Source organism: Coturnix japonica, chromosome 6, assembly GCF_001577835.2.
Source record: "Coturnix japonica isolate 7356 chromosome 6, Coturnix japonica 2.1, whole genome shotgun sequence".
Taxonomy (NCBI): Eukaryota; Metazoa; Chordata; class Aves; order Galliformes; family Phasianidae; genus Coturnix; species Coturnix japonica.
In genome coordinates, this window is record NC_029521.1 from 21346168 (window position 1) to 21368070 (window position 21903).

Below are 21903 nucleotides of genomic sequence, written 5' to 3' on the forward strand. Positions count from 1 at the left end.
ATGAGAAATACTGCATGGACTCCGGCCCAAGTTATACTCATGAGTTTTCAGATGAGTATGAATTGAAGAAAAAAGAAATTATTTGCATGATGCTGTGTGCTGACAAGTTGGAATCACTGGTGCATCAAAGGGATTGATTTGGAAACTGGACACTGAAGAGAATCTTTTCTTCTTTCAAATTAAGAAAATATGTTTTCCCATGGACTCTGGCTGTAGCCCAGTTCTAACCAGTGAGAACTACAAATATCTAATTATTAGTGCAGTATTTTGGTGGGCAGTAGTCTACTGAGTTAGTGCCTTCAAATTAATTTCAACCTGATACCTTGAATTTGCTTTGAACTGGAGTCTCAAAGGCAGTATGAGGTGGCACATGGAGGTACTTCATACACTGTCATTCTTCAGGAATAATTTCCAAGTTATTTCTTCCTTTTGCCATCCTTTTGTTTTGCTTGAAATGTTCATTGTTCAGCTAGGTGTTTGGTTTTGGACTTTTACTCTGCCTCTAAGGGAAACCAGAACAATTAGAGTATCTTTCTGTGATTCTGTGCCTCCATACAATTAGGATTTGTCTGGTGTCTTTTAGTTTGTCACTGATTTCCTTATTATTAGTAGTTAATGTATTAACATTCTCATTTGCCTCAGATGCTGCCTGTGTATCCAGCAGTGTTCTGTGAGCAGTGTGGAATGATTCACGCTGAGCATAATTGTAGGACCATTGTGTTATTTCTCTATGCAGTGTACCTGAGTTCAGATGCAATTCTGTAATGATGTAACGAGTAATCGCATTTCATAAATGAGACAGTTAAGTCTCACTTGTGTGAAGATCTGTTGAGGGTCTGAATACGACAAAAAATTTTGTGTGAGCTTTAAGAATTAACTAGGCATTCAACTCTTACGCTAGCTCTCCTCACAAGGGAGTCTATTTCTATTTCTACATATTTTGAATATAATCCTTGGTAAATTAGGGTTTATTTTAGCCTTTCTAATCTCAGTCCATCTAGAATTAGAAGGTGTTCTATGCTATAGAAACTTACAGTGTGATAAACTGCTCTAAAAACATACTGACATCTATATTTGTTTCCTCCTCCCACGTACTTTGCAGTTCAAATGGAGGAGAATAAAGTCCTCACGTTAAAATAGCCTGTTTTGTTCAGGGTCTGTTGTTTAAAGAGGACATTTGAACATGAGGCAGAAAAGGTGATAACCAGTTTAATGACATCAGGTAAAGTTAGTCAGCTGCTATTTACATTAAGAATACTGTTTTCCAGTAAAAAGAATAGGGCAGATGTATCTGACTCTGGCAAATGGGAAGTAAAGCAGATTACCTAATACTGAAAAACCAGTTTTGGTGAAGAATTATCTTAGTGGATGGGCTTAATTCATTCTGAATCTTTGTGAAGCCTCATTGCTTTCATAAACAACACACATTTCCTGTGATAAAAGGTTTTGGACAAAAATTAGTTGCAAACTGACTTAAAAAATAAGAAGAAAACAGGTCAAAATACAAAAAGTTCTGGGAATCTGTGCCATTTTTATCTGTTCTACTGGTGTTTTATCCAGAAACATTTCAGATGTTATTTACAGACACGAGTATGTTACAAGTGAAGTAAGTCTCAGTTTATGGATGAGGGTATGTACATGAACCTGTTTCTAAAGGTTTTTAGGAAAAATTATGTATTTCCTTATGTTTGAACTTGGAAGAGAACTGTAGTGGGTCATAAAATGCCATTCCTCCACACCGTGCAAGATTGGTTTAATTACAGAAATACCATCCTTGATAGATGAATGTCAAGTATATATTTGTTTCCTGCATTTTAATATTTATACACTGGGTACATGTGTTTTGGCATGTGTGGGAGAAATTACTGTTTTGAAGTATACTTGTGGTTTATGGTTGTGCTTTTCCCCTTACTTTTAACATGCTTCTGTAGTCCAGATTCAGTGTTTCTAACAAGCAAGGAGCAGATGAGTTGGCTAACCTCGCATGATTCTCCCAGAAGTCTGAAATTCATTTCTGTGTATCTTCCAGGAGTTTTAGTAGATTTTGGCAATTTGTGTCAGCACTGTGTGTCCAGACCCTTTTGTAGGATAAGAGGATTGCTGCCTATCTGGAAGTAGTACTGCAGCTTAAGTGCATTAAAGATTGACCAGCTTTCAGAGACTGAAAAGAGGCCATGTAAACACTGAAGGCGAAATAAACCAAACATCACGGCTATCTGTAATCTGCATCAGGGAAGTAAAAACAGTAATCACCACAGTGTTTTCTTCAAATGCTTTGTATTTAGTTTGGACCTAGAAATCCTGAGCATGGACATGCTGTGCTGTTAAGCTAAAAATATTTTGTAAAATGACCAATTCTAAAGTTCTGACTCAGACAAAATTACCATTAGCTTCAGTAATAGTCCTCCAAAATAACTCTTGAATAAAAAGCTCAGGAATTGTTCCAGTAAATGACAAACAACTGAAACAGAACTTGTTTACTCCTCATTCCTATATTCAGCATGTTTCTGTATCTGGGAAGGGAATAAATCTGCTGTGCACCTCAGGGTAAAGTGTATTAATCAACTAGTTATCTTGTTAAGGGAAAGTAAATGACTTGCTGTGCTGACTGAATACATTGCTATGCACAAAGCTAGCAGTGCTGTTAGCAATCCAATACTGACTGTTAGCCATCCCAAAGCTGCCAAAGAAATTAAAATACTGGAGCAGTTCAGCAGCAGTACAGCTAAACATTCACAAGCCCAAATATCTGTTGTGACCTAGAGCCAGTTATGAATCTATATTTTTCAGAAGTACAGTTTGTGGACATTCTTCCACTGAGGCAAGTGTATCCTGATTCTGCCTGAGCAGCAGGATATGGGCATCCTGTTCCATTAAGGATAACTATTTTGTGTGATATTAAAAACAAACAAAAAATATTCCATAAGGACAGGCTGTGTTATTGATTTATTTCAGATCACTTATTTTCATTCATATGGGAGTGTGAATGTTGACTGGAAAATGTACAGAATGATGCAGACCTCCTAATATTTAACCTAAACCTCTCCTGTCTTAGTTTAAAACCATTCCCCTTGTCCTATCATTATCCACTCTTTTAAACAGCCTTTCACCCTCCTGCTTATATGCTTCCTTCAAGTATTGCAAGGCCACAATGAGATCTCTCTAGAGCCTTCTCTTCTCTAAGCTTAACAACTTTTCTTTATAGGAGAGGTGCTCCAGCCCTCTGATCATCTTAGTGGTCCTTCTCAGAACTTGTTCCAGGTCTTTCTTGTACTGGGGGATCCAGACCTGGATGCAGTACTCCAGATGGAGCCTTACAAGAGCCAAGTAGAGGGGGACGAGAGATGTGTTTTTGTTTTTTAGAGGACATAGCTCATCATTAGAGAGATGAGGACATGGTTATATAAAAAACTTTTTCTCCATCCTTCACATGAGAGAGCCAGACATGAGCTGCCAAATATATTGAAGGCGTGAAGCTCACACAGGGAGAGTCTGCCAGGTAGGGTGCTTCGCTCAGCCAGCAGCTCCACTTCCTCCTGACTCTGAGCCTTCCCATACCCATCCTAGTGTGTATAGTTGTAATCTTTAACAGAGGATGGTGTACTTGGGCACAGCAGCTGTCCTTACATGCACACTCTTTTTCTCTCTTCTTTAGTCCTATTTTCTGAATTTTATTAAATTGAGCAGGAGTAGCTGAAAAAAGCTTCTTCAGAGTATTCCAGTGGTCAGCTCTAATTACAGTGAGGCTAAAGGGAGCCATATATTAAAGCATTCATGATTTCAGAATTGCCATGTGTATTTTGTAGATGTAGTTATCTCTTAATAGATTCCAAAGTGTAACAGGAGACCAATTTTTCTTCCCTGAGGTACTTGGCATATGCAGGAAAGTGCTGCTGTACTGTCAGAAAGATGTATGCAGGCTTTGCTGCCTTGTTAGACAGGTATTTGTAGGTTTAAGTGGTGGCTTGACTTTGAGACAGCTGTTTGGAGGCAGTGATTCTAGAACACCAAAGGACTGGAAGCTGAGTGCTCTCATCTTTCAGAGAAGTCTAAGGATCTAAGTCAAGCAGGTGATTAATGGCATGTAGGCACCTGAATTACAGAGAGGTATTTGTAGAAGCAGTTCAGTAGTTTCCTTGATCACCATTTTGGGGTCATTTTTTCAGGTGAGTCAGAAGTGTGAGCAGAAGCTACGTCTGCTGGGAATCCCCATCCCAACCCACCGTCTATAGGAACAGCAGATCATTAGCAGCATAGCCTTTATCAAGGCTATCTGAGAAGTCATTTGAGACATCTGTTATTTTAAAAATCTTAGTGGCTATTGAGTTGTTAAGATACATGTTGTGAAAATACAGAAGTTCAAGTTAGATCATTACATTTGAAGATAAATGTTTTAGCTCTGTATATAATAATTATTAACTAGTTCAATATTTCCTACTGTTTGCCTTGTAGTCATATTCACTTAGATGATTTAGATTCCTTATTAATAGGATCTGTATCAACCTCTGAATCTCCCCCAGGACACTTTAAGACAAGCCACAGCAAGACTGTGGAACAAAGGTTTGTTGAGAGCTCTCTCAGCTAACTGGCAGGGTGCAGGCACTGTGGAAGAAGCTGGAAAATTCACATCAATCCATGCAGTGTCATCAGTAATCCTCAGCTTCAAGGAACAGCTCACCACATCACTCTCCTTTTATGTGTATATATATGCATGCTTGATACTGCGCACATACACACAGAAGAAGAGCAAATAATTATTTGATCATCTAAGGATAGACTCTGAGTTTAAATGAGCTACTCTGATTAATGATTTTATAAACTCTAGTGTAGGGTCAATAGTAGAAAGAGAATTGCTGCTATTATTTCTGCAAGAGGCATCCATGCCATTTTCTCCTTCTTGTAGCTTATTATTCTTGTGTCTGAGTTCAGAAGTCTTGAAAGGAGAGGAGTATATATAATGTATTTGTTTGTCCTTTGGAAAATAAATAAATAAATCTATTTCCCACACGCTTCCTAAGAGGGCTGCAATAGTACCGCTACAATAAAAATAATAATAAGTTGCAATTGCACTTTAGCTAGAAATGTTTGTACTGTGCTCTTTCTGGAAGATGGTAATAATGTAGCATCCAGCTTTTATTGTTACCAAAAAAAAAAAAAAAAAAAAAAAGGGAAAAAAGAGTCAAGGGTGAAGACTTTTAAAAGATGCTTCAAGATATTTTTTTCCTCTCTCATTAAGTTGTTTTGAAAATGCCAGTCACTTTGGTGCAGTCTGCGCCAAAGGAAACAAATTTGCTCCTGAGAAGCATTATTATCAACTGGAGGGATAAGTCAGCTCAGATGGGTTTAATTTAACTCCATCTAGAGTGGAGCAAGTTTCACCAAAGACGGGGAAATGATCTTTGCCTTTCCTTCAAGTCTGTGGCAGCATTTTAATGAGAGACCCCTGAGCATCTCATACGGTATTAGCGTTGCCACACTGTGAAAGGACTTCTTCAGTGTCCTCTTCCAGACCTGAATTAATTTACTCAATAAAATCTCACATTGGACAGTTAAAGGACAGCCTAGATGGTGAAACTGCACTTGCAAATGTGTTTGCTGATGGATGTGGGACAGACAAAGAAAAGGAGCTTTTGAAAAGTGTTTATTAAGAAAGTTTATACTGCACATTTCTCACATTGCTGGAGGCAACTTTCTTCTGTTGTTACAAAATTTGTGAAGGTTACCATATGTTAATTTTTCCACGCCTCATAAAACTCTTAATTGTAGATGTCCCAAGCTGACAGCTACTGTAGTGTCTATATGCATATACTCAAATAAGCACACAGCTTATAAAGATAACTGTAGCTAGGTGTATATATTTAATCCAGAGTCTGGTGTTCTGTTTAACGCTTACAAATAGGGATCACAACCCCTTAAGGGCCCTCTGCTGCTTCGTGGCATCATAAACAAAATGGCTCTGGAGCTCAGCATAGCTCAGGTATTTTGGATGTAATGCCAATAAACAAGAAACCCCCCATGGCATATTGACTGACTTGTTTTCCTCAGCTAAGCTGTGAAGAACTGCAGTGTGCTTGCAGAGTTACTGTGTTCCTTTTTCCACCTTATTAATAAAGATGAGGATTTTTAGGTAGATCAAATATTTGAGGGCTCGCCACCATATATGACATTGCACATTTTTGCTCTGCATCTTGATCTTTATCTTGCTTCTCTTTTTTTTTCTCTGGCTGAAGGTTGCTGAGCTTCAGTTACTGGAGATGGGAGCTAACACAAAAGGAACACTGTGACACAAAGGGTTTGAGACTTTGAGTTTTTTTGTAATAGAAGGCTCTTGATTGATTAATGGTAGAGAAGGCTGTTGGTATGCAACATACCAGGTGAATTTGTTGAACTATCTGCTTGGGAAGACAAGTTGGTGAAAGAGTGAGAGCTGTGGCTTTGCGGCCTATTTCTGTTGTGAATATATCTTCATTAAATATATGGTCATCCATCGTCCTTTGCTCAGAATGGTACCCTGGGCGAACTAACACGAAGGCTGGTATCACAAGTTTCCTCCTTTCTTGGTGAGGGAGATGATGACATGAGTCTGGCGCATTAGTCTAACCTAGCATTGATGACTGCTCCCCACTGCTTGTCAGGGTAGTGAGAGCCTTACTGTCCTGCTGGGAGTATGTCTGATGGGACTAGCAGTCCCTCTGACAGGGAACAGCAAGAACACCAGGTTGTGCAGATCAGCAGAAATTGCTTCTTTTGAAGTAGGCTTTCAGTTGCAAAGGTGATTCTTCTTGCTGCAGTCTGAGCTAATTTGTGACCACAGAGTGCTGAAGGATCAACTGAAATCTCCCAAGCACCAGCCAGTCCTCTGCAAAAGGAAACTTTTTCCTCAACTCTCCACGGAGAAATCAGGCCAAGAGAACTCAGGTTTCTGGCTGAGTTAGCAACTAGTTGAATTTAGGGGAGAGCAACTTGTCTGCCTCCCCCGAAGAGTTGCTGTGCTAGAGACTGAGAGATGCAGAAATGTATTGTTGTGGCCTAGCCTGAAGGCACATCTTGTGGGCTGCTCTGAGCTCCCCTGGAAAACAAATCTAAGATAGGGAGGGCTGTTCTAAAAATAATGTGGAGTTTTATTTGCACAACTTATTCAGCAGGTATTTGCTGAGGTGCTGAAATTCTCTTTGGAATGCCTGAAATTTGACAGTAATACTTAATCTGATTCTCTCAGCGTGTCCTACATCACACAATGAATGTATCTTTATCTCTCACTATCGACTTGGTGCAGTTTATCATAAACCAGTGAAGCTGGTTGAACTTAAGGCCTTGGTTCTATGTTCAAGCACCTGCTGAAGTCAGTGGGAATATTGCCATTGGAAGGATGACAGAAAAAGCTTTGGTACTGGTCTAGGTTTGGTTTGAAGAAATGTGCATTGTTCTTTCCAGTGAAGGAGTAACAGGATGAGTCTGGAGTTACAGAAAGGTCTGGTGGATCTTCTTTCACTGCCTCATGACTTTAAATTGTGACCTTGAGAACATGTAACTGGCATGATGTATGTTGTGGTTGCTGTCTGAAGACAGAAGGGATCAAGAGGGGAGGCTGTTTGGAACAGTACAAAGAAATGCATCCTACCTGTGCTGTAGCTCCAACTTCATCTGACTTGCCACCAACAGAAGTAAATGGAGTCTTCTCCTGACAAAATGGCGTTAACTGACATCCAGTAGGCATCAAAGATGTTTGTCTACCTTCTTGTTTTTGAGTTACTGCCACCCCAATGATCTTCATTACTGACTTAAGATCTTCTTGTCAGTGTCAGGATACCTCCTTTTCATCCTGCCACGCTGGGGCCTCCCTGACATTTTAAGGAAAGCACATAAGGAGTACATTTTTGGTGTCAGTATTGCACATACCTTGTATTAAGTGAGATTTACTCTGGTGGTCGCTGTTTGAAAATTAATAGAATTAATTGGTTTGGGTTTTCATCCTGGGCTAAAATGTCAGAAAATACAGAAATGCCAACGTGTGAATGAAAAACTTGCTGAGGAATAAAGAATCACTCCGGATTTTCTCCCTATGTTTTGCTGACTTACAGTGCTTTTAACACAGTGACAAATTAATTGACTAGATGTAAAAGAGATGGACAGTGCTTAGCAAGAAAGGACAGGACGTGCATTATAAGACAGCTGGTTCTGCCTCTTTTGGCTTATGGAGACAATATACATCGGAAAGCTAACGAGTCTCTGTTGCATAAGATAGATTCTCCTTATAATAGAATTGCACGCTTTGTCTCTAAATGGGGTTATTATACACACCATTGCACAATGTTTGAAGAGCTTGGTTGGCCCTTGTAGAGGGTTAGGAGAGAAATAAATTGGAAAACAATTGCATAGAAGACCTTCAATCCATCAATTGCTTCATGTTTATCCAAATTACCATTTCACTGTTCCAAAATACAAATCTGTGATACATTCCGGGGTGGGATGTTAATACTGACCGGCCGCGCTTTGACAAGGAGGTTTTTTCTTTTGCTGCTGTTTTTAAGTTGCAATAGAATCTTGCACTCACAGGAAGAAAAGGCAGTAGTGACAGCCACTTGTAGTGACAAAACAACTCTCTACCGAGAGTGAATTCTTATTTTAATTTTTGCCACTATGCAAACTCCATTCTGAGTCTCTGTAGGTTTTGATTTTTCTAGAGATGAGCTGTGAACAACTTCATTTATAAGGAGCTCTTCCTCAGTCATATTCAAAATTTAAGGTTGATGTTTGCGAAATTAATTCATTATTTAAGATGCTTCCATTTCTGGGTCCATTACAGTGCATAGTTTTCAGAAAGTGCAAAGATCTGAAAACTCTGAACACCTTATGCTTTCAAATACTGGAATTTGAGATGTTCGGACCAAGTAGGTCTGTGATGTTGTATCCATTCAGGCATGGTTGTGCCCTATTCCAGCCAGTCTTTTCCATCAGGAAAGCAGAGAAGACACATGATAAAGAAAAATTACTTGCTGATAGTTGTGCGAGTCATAGTTGTTCCTATTTATCCTTTCCTTTCCTGTTCCTTGGCCCACTCAGTTAAGCTGGAGTGTTTTATGTATGTGTGTATGTAGATCTGTATATGTGTATTAGAAGGCTTTTGTCTGGAATAAGCTGCTGTTTTTGTACAGTCCTTGCCTGACATTTCTATAGTTTTATCACTTCCTGTTGGGTGTAGCTATGATCCATAATGTAAGGTGATGTGGCTCATAAGAAGAAATTGGAATAAGAGCAGTTACTTGTAATTAATTTCCCACTCCTAAATACTTTTCCAGAGATGGTTATATGTTCTCTGTAGTATAGTATGCTCACTGATGACAGTGCATAAGAGTATTTCATTCATCGTTTGAACTAACTGGATGTTTTTCTTAATGAGCTCTCCCACTGCTATCACAACAACTTTAAATACCTTATGGCTGGTTAGGAAAGACTGACACACAGGCAAATTTGTCTCTGCAAATATCTTTCTGACATAGTTGCATTTTTCACTGGTGTTTCATTGCAGGTTGTGCTGCTGCAGCTTTAGTAGTTTTATAACAGCTCTTCCTCCTATCTTTTTCTTAGGAAAAGGAGAAACTATATGTGGAATTGAAGCATGTCCTGGCCCGGCAGCCAGGGCCTGAAGCTGCAGAACAGTTACAGCTCTACCGGCACACTCTCCGAGAGAAGACCAAACAGCTGAAAGTAAGGGATGCTTTCTGTCTCTGGATGAGTGACTACCAGGTTTGGCAGCTTCACTGCTGTTCCTGGAGATGTAGAGTTCAGGAAGACTTTCAGTGTGCATGTAGTAGTATATTTGGTTAGGAAAATAAAATTAATTCTGCACCTCAACAGAAGCTATAGAATATGTTTTTGTCCCATTATATTTGTTCATTTCATTACAATTAGAATATATGTGCGCAGCATAATGCTGTAAATGCTTTCTGTGCACATTGTGGGACACCACCAGTTTTCTGTTAGGATTATTCTTTCCCTTTTCTTAAAATGTTGAGATCTTTAATAAGCAAATCAAAAGCATTTCATTTTCTTCTACTGGGAGTATATTGAAAATTATGTCTCAAACTTTTCTAATTTCTCATAAAATGCATACACACACGTGTGTTAGACTTGCACATTTTATAGCGATGACTAGAGTAACCTTAACCCTTTGTCACTAGAAGGGAAGATTTCTTATTTGAGAAGGAATCTTGAGGGAAACTTGAGTTTGAAAGTATGGTATTAAGAAGTGATTCTTTGAAAGAATAAGCTGATCTTCCCTTGTTCTTTCCTGCATGAAAGATCAGTCTCCCCAGGAGTTTGTCTGCTCCTACAGCTCCTTTCTCTGTTGAAGTCATCATCTCCTCTTCACTGCATCATAATCATGTCTGTACTAACCATGAGAAAAAAAAATACAGGAGCAGATGGGCCCTTAGGAAACAAAAGGGCTGTTATGCAAATCTTAGCTTTCCATGGAGAAGAAAAACAATGTAGAAAATGTAAAACAGAAGCCAAAGTTTAGCTAAACTGAATGTGATTTGAAGTTTTCCTTACGGTTCCCATTTGTCCTTAATGCAGTCAATTGCTACTGTGCATTGCAGGCACAGTATGCTGTAATGTTCTGGTGTGCATATCATTTTGTGGAGCCAGGTCAAGTTATTCTCCTTCTCGAAGAAGGAAAACACACTATGCACGCTCATGTTTTCTTTAAAGTTTACAGTTTCACACAGAAGCATCATTTAATCCATATATACACTGTCTGGTGCTACTTTGACTGTGCAGATTTTATTACTGCATGCAACAAAGTGGATCTCTCTCAATAAAAAAACATTATAATTAAATAAAGCCCTGCACTTTGATTTTTTTAAGCTCTTCATTTTGGGTTTTCAACCAGATTTGTGTCCCAGAATGTTAAATGCTAATATATGTATTAATACAATTCCCGTAATGCCTGGGGCATATTTTACATGTCTTATTGTAGTTAAAAATTGCATATCCTTAATCTCCTAAACTGTCCTTAGGTGGGCAGAGGTGACTCAATGAAAACTGAAGGAAAGTGAAATGTGATGGAAAATGGTGATTTCTTACGTTGTCAAATATGAAAAGCAAAAGTGCTTGTAAAATTATTAACATACATGTAAGTAAAACTAACATCTCCCATTTCTGTATTTTGCTTTTTGTTTGTTAGATTTTGTCCTCAGAACTGAATATGTATGAATCACAGAGCCAAGAATACAAATATGAAATTGAAAGGCTTGCCAACGAGCTTCTGAATGTGAAAAAGAAATATCTGGCTCAGAAACGCAAGGAGCATCAGGCCAAGTATGGAAAATAACAGTTTTGTCTACACAATGTTTTGCATAAGCCTCCATTCTTTTAAGACCCTGCTTTATCCTTTTGATCAGAATGTGTCCAATTTTGATTGAAGTGATAGAGTTTTGTTGCCCAACTTTCCTGATGTTTTCTTTTACGCTACTTCATATTACTCTGAATTACTAGTCTGGTCTAGATTTGCTATGATCTGTGGTCACATCAAGAACATCCAGTAGTGATACTGCTGATACATTCTGCAGTCCAGTTTAATTATCCATGCCAATTAGATGATGCGCAGAAGACGTGGATTGGTTTCTGTCCTTCTCATTTAATGTAAGATCCTCAAATATTATGGAGACTTCAATGCACTTCATTGCTTGTAATTAAATGAAACAGCCTTGTATATGCAGGACAACCTTTCTTCGGGTGACAACTACATAAGTGTGATGTCATTATTGCTACCAAAATGTGGCAGCTGTGACTATTCCCTTTTGGCAGCAAATATCACTGCCAATGGTTGCAGAGAAGAGCACTCCCCATCCACTTATTGTTTTCTTCTTACATGAAGAAGAAAAAGTGGAAGGAAATGATGGAAATGGAGGAAAGCAAGCAATGCTCAGAATCTGGCTTTTTCAGATGGCTTACCCTTTTGAGGGGAGAGCCTAAGAACTTTCTTGTAAGTAGTTGTTGTCTCTCCATAACCAGCAGCAGCTTGAGGTTGCCTTCCTGCCAGTCTCAGTCCATAATTGAGCATTTGTCTGCTCTTCCCAATCAAAAGAAAACAACTAGGATCTTAGTTGCCCATTTTCAGGCCTATTAAAGTCACCCAATTTGCAGAGGCTGAGAGATGAGGCATTCTGATGATGAATCTCCAGGCTGGAGCACAACAATTAGTCACTTATGAAAATTTAGTTATGGGACTTTTCCTCTTAAAAATAAGCTACTCAGAAAGAACTTCCATAGATTTCTGCAGTCAGATGACATGACCTGTTACCAATTCTTTCTACGTATGTCTTTCATCTTTCCATCCCTTTCCTCAGCTTGTCCCATCCTCACACATCATAGCCAACAATACTTTATATTGCTGAATATAATTCAAAGCTGGCAGTATCTATTTCTTCCTAAATCATATTTCAGGCAGCAAACAGTTCTGATGACTGAATTAGCAGTGATAAACAATGACTTTAGTCTATCTGCAAATTGCATAATGTTACCTTCGTGTTTGGAATTAACAACAATTGTGCAGTGCTAATGGCCTTCCTGGAGCTTTAGGATCAATAAGTGAGGCTACCATAATGCCTGATAATCCATTTTCAGCAGCTAAGTATCCTCTTCACAATAGTTTTAATGTTTCCATTTTGGACCCTGGCATCCTGTTTCTTTCTGATCATTAGATGAGAAGAAATTCACCAATGTTTTGTTGTTATGCTGTACCTAGAATTAATTTTTGTTATGACCACTGAGAAAACAATTTATTAGAGGCAGAACTGCATTAAAGAAAACAAAAACACTGTGTTAGGTTGACTGAACTTATTAACTGTACACAGCAAATGGTATTTTGTGGTGTAGGTCCATTAATGACAGACTCATTACACTGCTTATAGGTTCAGGACAACGATATCTGCTATTAGTGCAGTTTGTCAGGTTGTTTTTCTTGTGGATGAGTACAGATATTGTCCTGTGAGCACGGTGTCTTTATGACATCTGTGTTTTGGAAGTACAGTCACATGCTGTTTAGTGGTGCTTCAGCTGGACAACTGTCTCATTCCTCCCACCTCTGGCTCAGAAGCTACCAACATTGTGCTGTCAGCCCTGACTCACACTTCCTTGTGTAGTGGTTGCTGAAAGGTAGCCGGGTGCTGGGCCTGTGCTCTTCTCTGCCCCTCATTGTTTTGTTCCCCAGAAGGAAACTTCTGGGCCACAAGCTGCTTTGAAGGTTATGTACACCCAAAGGCATAAATGGATGTATCAGCCATGGATAATTGCAGGTTCTGTATCTCTAGATTCCTTTCTGAGTTGCCCAACAGCAAAGGAAACAACCTTGTGATGCTGCCTTCCTTCTTCAAACTGCTAATTGTGCACGACGCGTCTTTTTCTTTCTGCAATGGAGAAAGCCTGTTCTGCAGCCTGATGCTTCCCCAGGGAGTCCTTCATCGCTGACATACAGCCATTCCACATCATTGCTGCCTCAGACTGCTCTGTACAGGCACAGCCTGGTGTGTAGATGCTAACCAAAGAGTCAGAGCCAGTTGATTCTTAGAATCTCAGGTTGCTCTAAATCCCAGCTGACAGAAAACCACTGACTTGATCTCTTATCTCACTGGCTAATGTTAACACCGTGTCTGAAATAAATGTGTCTGCTTTTGCTAATAAAAAGAGGATCCTGTCAGGACAATAGCATTAGCAGCATTATTGATTACACTGGTATGAAAGAGAATTAATACTCTCAGATAAACTCACTCAAAGGTATCATCTAAAGCTTTTATTGATTTCCACATGACACTTCTGGTTTGTGATTTAAAGTCTTGATATTGAACTAACGCAGCTTTCCATGTGATGCTGAAGGAATATAGAGAGTGACAATAGGAATTTATCTTCACTTTATGTTCCAGCTGAAAATATCAGTTTCATATTTTTTGAATCTGAAATCCTCTTTTTCTTTTCTCTGATTCTGAATGTTATCTTTCTCAGATGTCTTCAGCTTTCTTTTCCTAACTCCATTTTAACCTCCTTCTTGTATGCTTTCTGCTTCATTACTTTTTCTAGTTGCTTTTAGCACCAGGGTTCTAGTTTTATCTTTGTAAAGACTAGTGAAAAAATGCAAAGCTTATATCCACACCAAAGACCTGATCCTGCAGTCTTACCTATGTAAATAACCATGCTGAGGAATGTCAGTGGTAGCTGGGAGCTTTTTCACGTGGCTGCCTGCACATTAATTCTGCATTAATATATTACAGTATTCTGCTGCACAGAATGTTCCATATTGATGAGCACATCTGTTGGCTGTCTCCATGGGAGCGTGAAGCCAGGGCAAGCATGGACTCTGGATCATTTTCTCTCCCCAGATTTGGAAGCCTGATAGTGAGATAGGATGAACCATATAAATGTAGCATGTTAGCTCTTAGTGCTGTCAGCTGTAATGTCCATTACAGTTATACTGGTCTAACTAAAAATATGTACAAGTAGTTTTCGTGGCTAAGTTCATCTGAGCTATCTTTTGCCTATTCTCCCACCTCCATATGAGTTAAATTTGGAAAGAGAGGCAGAACTAGTCCTCCTACAAGGTTTCTCTGAACTTCCTCCTCTCCCCACGCAGTCAGTAATATTTAAGGACAAAATATTAATTCCAGAAAGTGTTTTCTTTCCCTTTACTGGGGTCTGAATATGGGTGCTAATGAGTTATAATGTAGAAGCCTGGTTTTGCTCTGATTTTGTCTCTGTAAAATAGAAATAATGGTACTGACCTTCTTTGTAAAGCCTGGAGACCACTACTGTTGTGATAAACTAGTTCATCATAAAGCTCAACTTTGTTAACTTTAAATATCTCAGGACCTATTTCTGAAACATCCAGTTGTATCGCTGTGAGTCTGAAATACTGCCCTTTGTATTTGTTCTGCTATGTTTCCCTCACAAACCTCATTAGAAGGGAACCAGGTAACCCTTGTTCCCTCATCCTAAGGCCATCAAATTGAAGCCTACCTGGATCCTCAGACAAAGCAGCTTCCTGGGGCTGCCAGTGTACCCACAGTGCTATTTTTTTCATCACAGGCAGAGTAATTATCACTAGAACTCTCGTAAGACGTGAAGACAGATAACACTATTTATTCATTAAAATTCAACAAAGTAAAAGCATCTCCACGTTTCGCCTTTGATGAATGTAGCTGTTTTAAAACAAATGTCTACTTGCTAGAATGGGTTGATTAGTAGAAATCTGGGAGCTCATGCACAGACTTGCTCTAATGAGGTGCTCTGACCATTTTGGGGAGTGGCATTAAGCTCATTTGTTTCTGGTTTTAAATAATTCCAAAAAGCATCACTAGTCTTGTAATTAGATCCAAACGGACACCCAGTCATGGCTGTTTAGCCAAACAGGCTTTAATCAACAGATTTTTAATGATCTCTTGATACATGTTTGCAGCAAAGAAACTTTGGAGGATGACAATTTCTTTAGTTTGTAAACATCATTGGGCAGCAGAATGAAAAATGCATTTTCCTTTTCTTTGTTTCTATTTCAAGGGAGAAGGAGCGATCCTTGGCTGGAAGGGAGTCTGAGTTCCCACACCTTAGACCTGATGTTCCTCGCTTCACTGGAGGGGGCTTTGCTTTCAGCAGACCCATTCCCAAAGTCACAGCTTAGGAGTGGAGTCATCGCTTTCCCAGTCTCTTGCTAAACTCTGCCTGTGCTGGATTGTTTGACAACTGAGAATTTAGAAAGAAATTCCTTATCAACTTTTGCTCTGAAATCACTGTATTGCCTTCAGGACAAATAAAGGCATTTTGTGTTAGAACTAGCCTACTTCTGGTTCAGAAACAAAGGACTAAACCTACATGTGTGATGCCAGCAGAAACCTAAACTGTAGAACTGAGTGGTGGAGACTGTGCAGATATTTCTTCCATACTGTATCTCTTTATTCAGCACAGTAACACCACAAAATGCCTTAATATGTGGAGCGATTTCCCCTTTATCTACCTCTGTTGTAAGCACTCACTCCATTTGTCGTCTGAGTCAAAACACCTGAAAGAAAAGTGAAAACGGAAAAGAAAAATTAATAAGCTGATGTTCCAAGCCCTGCTGTGCAAATGCAAAATTAACAACTCTGTTCTTAGATGTACACATGTAGCAGTTCTTTGTGCAGGTGGTATATAATTTGGTTTATTCACTGTTTGCTGCAGTTGTTAGTGAGATCAAGGAGGCTTGCGGCTGCAATGTGCATTATTAAGAATGTGATTCTGTTTACTCTGATAGACACAAAGTGACATAATTATGCCTATTCAACTGGGGAGACTGCACACTGGCTGGGACATGCTGTTCTCCCACGTAAATCCTTCCCAGTAAGTCAAACTTGGATTCAAAACACGGGAAACTTTACTCTTTAATTTCTAGGCTTGGGCATTTTTGTAACTTTCAGAAATTGTTTTTGTAATGCAGCAGGAGCCCTCCAACCTTTTCAGCCAAAAGAGATTTAATTACCATTCATTAACAAGTGAAATAACAAAGTCACTGCATGAGGTGCTGAAGTATAGAAAACTTTCAAGCTGTAAAATAAAATGTTTTCAAACTGATTTGTACATGGAAGCTCTTTCTCAGCCTGGGGGATAAAAATACTTGTCCAAAGAGATATGCTGATAAATATTTCACATGCACTTAAAAAAAATAAGAAAGAAAGAAAGAAAAAAAAAAGCCTTTTGCAAAGATTTTGTTCTTTCCTTTGGTGGAATACATAATTAAATATTAAAGCTACTGTGGGAAACTTTTAATGGAAGTGTTTAATTCAAAGGAATCAAGTTAAATACGACAGGGATCTACTTTGCTTTTACACTGGGGACCAGAACACTTAGTCATCAGATCCATTGTATTTTTCTTTTGTTCCCAAAATAGATATTATTGCTTTTTCTCTGCCGAGTGCATTATGCTAAAGTTATCGTTTTAGGGCAGTCATGCTGTCTGAATCGTGTCTTTCGTGTACCACGTCCTTATAGGTAGAATAACTGAGAATAGCTGACATGGGTGCTTCGGTTTGAAGAGATCCCACGAAGGCTTTAAGAGCAGAGTTTGTTAGGAGCCTGAGTAGTATCCGGCCTGCAACTGGACTCCACTCTGCTTACTGATACTGGGAAGAAGTTTGTACTGAAGTAAAGCGAAGTCACATTTACTAGTTCACACAAATAAGAGGCACTGTTACCCTCACAGCATATTGTCGCACTGCAGAGAAGCAACTTATCATGCTCTGAACTGTACAGCCTAACTTATCCAGCAGTCATTGGAGTCTGTGCACATCTCTTCCCTCTGTTTGGTATCAGGGCTTATAATAGGAGGTGTTATTGTGCTTAACAAGATGCTACATTGTTCAGAGCAAGGGAAGAGGAGCCAAGCAGATGGAATATGCTCGCTAATTGTTTGTATTTATATGAGTACTTCAGCAAAAGAGGCTCCTTTCCATCCTCCAATGTATTTCACAGAAGTTTGCATTGCCTACATTTGGACTGTTTTTATGGTAAGACACTCCAGCCCTCAGTGATTCTTGACCTGAGTTTTCCAGTATCTAAAATGGGCGGGATAGTATTTGCCTAATGACTTACAAAGGTGAATTCACTTTTGTCTAAAAAGTGCTTAATCTTCTAAATTAGAAAAATAAACAAAAACAGAACAAAAACCCACAGGGGAGTGCAGAAGAACTGCAATGAAATTCCACCTGCAAAGTGCAGCAACCTTTACTGCAGACATCCAGATTTGAACCCATTGGCTCCCACCTACATTTTCATTGTTATTTGCTTATTGTCAGAGAAACTAAATTAACACGTTAGTTTGTAGAAGAGATGCAGACAAGAAAAATAAAGTTATCAAATTATTACCATTAACTTTCAGCACAATCAGGCATCGAATAAATGCAGCTTCATTGATACTGCCAGGGAGTCAAAGCTGTTTCCGAGTTTATGTAAGAGAATGGATTAAAGCACACCAAATCCTCCCAGTCTATAAAAGTCAAGGAGCTTGAAAAATCTCTCCATGTCAGTGAACCCAGCTGATACTGAGGTGCTTTTAGCATTGGAGGATTTGTCTTGCACAGCAGGGAAAGGCAGAGCATTAATAAGAGCATCATTTGTTCGGTCACTTCTGCATTGTGAGCAGCAGCTCTGAAGCTCTTCTCAAAGTTTTGTGGCAGAATAATACTAATTGACTTCTGGCCTATGCAAAATGTAAGCCTGGAAGCAGCAAGGATATCTTTGCCTTTACAGGAGCAAGAAGTTATGTGAAAAGATGAAGACAAAGGGCTGTGATCCACAACCCTTAAGGTAAAAGAAATCTCTCTCCACTGGCTTGGATTGGAGCTGTATAGTAGCTCGCACTGTAGATCCATCCTGACATTTTTGCAGCAAGCAAAGTTTGTACTCTGGTGGAAAGGTAGAAGAAAATTTGCGAGGAGTTCGCACCCAGAAACAAGAGCTTCTACCAACAGGGTAGAAAAGCATTTGCAGCGAGCAAAGCAGCAGGTGCTGAGCCTTGAGGCACTGATTGGCCGTAATGGCCCTCATCAACTAACTCCACCTGGGCCCAGGGCCGCTATTTAACATTCACAGCACCAGCACCCTCAGATTACTTCCAGCAACAGGACGGAGGAGCAGGTTTTAGGGTTAGCTCTACAGTGTCTTAGAAGAACGAGCTGCTGCAGGATGAAGAAAAGGGGCCTAAAGCGCTCGAAGCGGAGGTGAGTGATGGGGGAAGTTTCTTTGCTGGAGGTGAGGGGCTGCTTGGCTGGATGTCCCTTAGCACTGCCTGTAGGTGCCCAAGTAGCTGCTTGGTGTGCTCGTGAGCAACGATAAGCTGCAAGGAAAAGCAGAGAATATAGTCTTTGATTGCCCTGCGCCCTTTATGATGGTATCAGAAGGTAAGGTTAACAGGAGGGTCAAAAAGAGGAGTCAGGCAGCAAAAAAACAGGATCTGCTATTTTTGAGGTATTAACGATGCTGTCTGAAAACTGGGCCATCCCAACCGTCTTTACTCAGATTAGAATCTCAAAATTATCTGTATTTGTAGTTAGGCACTTCAGCAGTTGAGTATTATCTCCTTGGCAGGTGGTTTCACTGCTGTGCTATCCCCACCAGCAGAGCGTGTTTTTAGTTTGTTTCTAAAGGCAGTAGTATAAGTCTGATGCTCTTTCTTTTCTCGGGTACGTTTTAAGCAGTCACGTGCAGCTCAGCGTGGCTGCTCGCACCGCTTGGAGTGTTAAACCCCCCCTGGGAGGCGGTGGGTCACTGTCTCTAAATATGTTCAATAGCCGGGTGGATGTGGCACCGATGGGCGTGCTTAGCAGCCACGATGGGGGTCGGTTGGTGGTCGGACTGGATGATCTTAGAGCTTCTTTCCAACCTTAATGATTCCACGTGACGGCCCCCCTAGGATTGTAAGTGTGGGTATGAAGGAGCAGGGCAGGGTTTGTGGTATGTATTAAGGCTCTTAGTTCTGCAAGCTGGATCCTGGCAGAGCTGAGCTCCCCTCCCTGCTGCCGGGAGCCTTTCTTTCTTCTGCCGGGCACTAATCCGCCCAGGTGTGAAGTGGATGTTAACAACGGAGCTTTCAGCCAGTTTTGGCTATTTAAGCTTCCCAATTCTTCACAGCAAGAACCATTTTTCAGAGCTTTTTCTTGGCAGAAAACTAAGTAGCGGTAATTTAAAGCCATTTTAATCTGAAATGAGAATCTCTACATGGGGTTTGAATGCACTTCAAGTTAAGTACGTGTTTGCAACTTTTGTTGCTCCCTTTTAATTTCAACCGAGTTTGCCTGTAGGAAACTGTTTGTTTGTGTAGTGGTAAAGCACAGGTAGCTCAGCCTCACTGTAGGGTGATAAAAACAAAAATATTGATATGTTTGGTATGGATGCTGAAATGTGGGCAAGTAACCTACATCCGGTTTCTCCCTGAAATGGTCTCATAGCTCAGAGCAGAGGGGTAGGATCACCTCCCTTGACCTGCTGGCCACACTGCTTTTAGTGCAGCCCAGGGTGCAGATGGCTGTGAGGGCTCATTGCTGGCTTGTGTCCAGCTGCCATCATCCACCAGCACCTTGCACTGATAGTGAGAGTTGACAAGACCCAGGTGTAAGACATTCCATTTGGCTTTGTTTAACTTAATGAGGTTCTCCTGTGCCCACTGCTCAGCCTGTCTGCATCTCTATGGACGGCAGTCCCGTCCCTCAGGACAGCCAGTTCTGCCCTGCACACCTGTGCCTCCCTGCAGTCCTCTTAGTGCTGTGGCTGAATGGTGAATGCTGAGGCTGGCCGGGTAATAAAAGTTCTCATTTCCAAGTTTCTGTTTGAGCTGTCTCATCCTCTGCAATTTCTGTGCTGTCGTTCAGAGGTGTTCCCTTCTGGCAGGTTAAGAAAACTCATCACTGGAGTTTTATCTGAGTGCATACAAATATTTTCTAGAAGCTACCAGGTCCTTCACTGATTCAGATGCTATAGGAGAAAAAGATGAGGATGACATGTAATGTCTCAGAGGAGACTTCCTTAATAGCCCAGCTCTGCTTTATTTGCTTAGTTGTGAGCTGTTCATTAAATCCCAATGCTTGCATCAGTCCTACATTTGGAGCAGTTTGAGCAGCGAGCTTTTCTTGCAGGAGTTATCTTACAAATTCCTTAAAGCAATCTCTGTTTTGGTTTGCTTCAGGAGTGGATCTCGTTGCAGGAAGGAGCATTTCAATTGGTATGCAGCACAGTGGAGGCGTTAGAGCCACCAGTATTAACAGCGAGAAGTGGGCAATTAAGTGAACTTCAGTTATACAAGTCAACAGATCTCTGCTTGAGTACATTAGCTGAGGATTTAGCGTATTCCCATTTGCATCTAATCAGGTGCAATTCCTTCTTTACTTTTAATATGATGTGTGCTTACTGGATCTGAGCCTGGTTTTTATTTTTCTTTAACTGCCTCGATACAGAATACTGATAGTATGCAAATCATTCCCAGGCCAATTGCTGTCCTGTGGTCAGTAATATGAGTCTCTGGATGGGTGTGACTGGGTCAAGTCTTCAGAAATGGGATGCTTCTGTATTATGGCAGTCTGTGGAGGCTCCTGTGGGTGTCTGGCTGTGTAGATCCTGTGGTGGATCCTGCAGTGAACAAGTGCTCTGACAGCCTGTTTTATCGGTACTGAGACAGTGCTGCAACACACACATTGCCCTTCATCTCCACGGCTCCCACTCTGCTACTGTACTCTCATGGTACAGACTGGTGGAATAAAGTGTCAGACTGCACTTGGAAATGGTGTTGTGACTTGTAACCCCAGAGATATCTCGGGCTTCACACTTCCAGTACAACTTTGGTCCCCATAAGGCTCCATGTGCTCAGTTCCCACCCAGGCTCTCCCTATGATGCTGGCCAGCAGCAGCACTGATGCAGAGATGCTTGTGCCTGGGGCCAGGTGCTCTGTGCCTGCTGAATGGGAGCAGATGCTGCAGTTGCAGAGCTGTCAGTCATGCACCCTTCACAAGCACTAAAATTCAAATAGGGTGCTATCAAGGGAAATTACATGCCAGCATCACTTGTCTGATCAAGTGCTTCACCTTGTGCTCTCAGGGATGTGTCTTATAATTCAGGCAGAGGGAATTTTTTTTCCCCTATCTACTTTAGTGCAAGCTGGCAGCAAACTGCCTAAGCCTCCTGCTGCCTGGCACATCTCTTCACCTCTTTCATTTGCTGGCAGCTTGCAGATTTCTGCTGGTCCTTGACCAAGTTCTGCAGCTCAGATCTTGCTTTCTTTGCCTTCTATTATTTAATGCATTGGCAGATCTAGTTTATCTATCTCCATTCCATGTTCCATAGGGGATGCCCTTTTCCTCAGGCTTGCTGAACACCTGGTGTAATTTGATTAA

At 40.5% G+C, this 21903-nt stretch overlaps 1 protein-coding gene across 3 annotated transcripts in view; it reads left to right on the forward strand.

Annotated features, from left to right (window-relative positions):
- Window positions 1-16596, forward strand: part of CFAP58 (cilia and flagella associated protein 58) — a 55624-nt gene extending 39028 nt beyond the window's left edge. For all 3 annotated transcript variants that reach the window (XM_032445429.1, XM_032445428.1, XM_032445430.1), the window contains 3 exons: window positions 9589-9708; window positions 11189-11322; window positions 15550-16596. In XM_032445429.1, the coding sequence (XP_032301320.1) occupies window positions 9589-9708; window positions 11189-11322; window positions 15550-15670 (375 nt within the window). In that variant the 3' untranslated portion in view covers window positions 15671-16596. The remainder of the gene's footprint in view (window positions 1-9588; window positions 9709-11188; window positions 11323-15549) is intronic.
- The last annotated feature ends 5307 nt before the right edge of the window (window positions 16597-21903 follow it).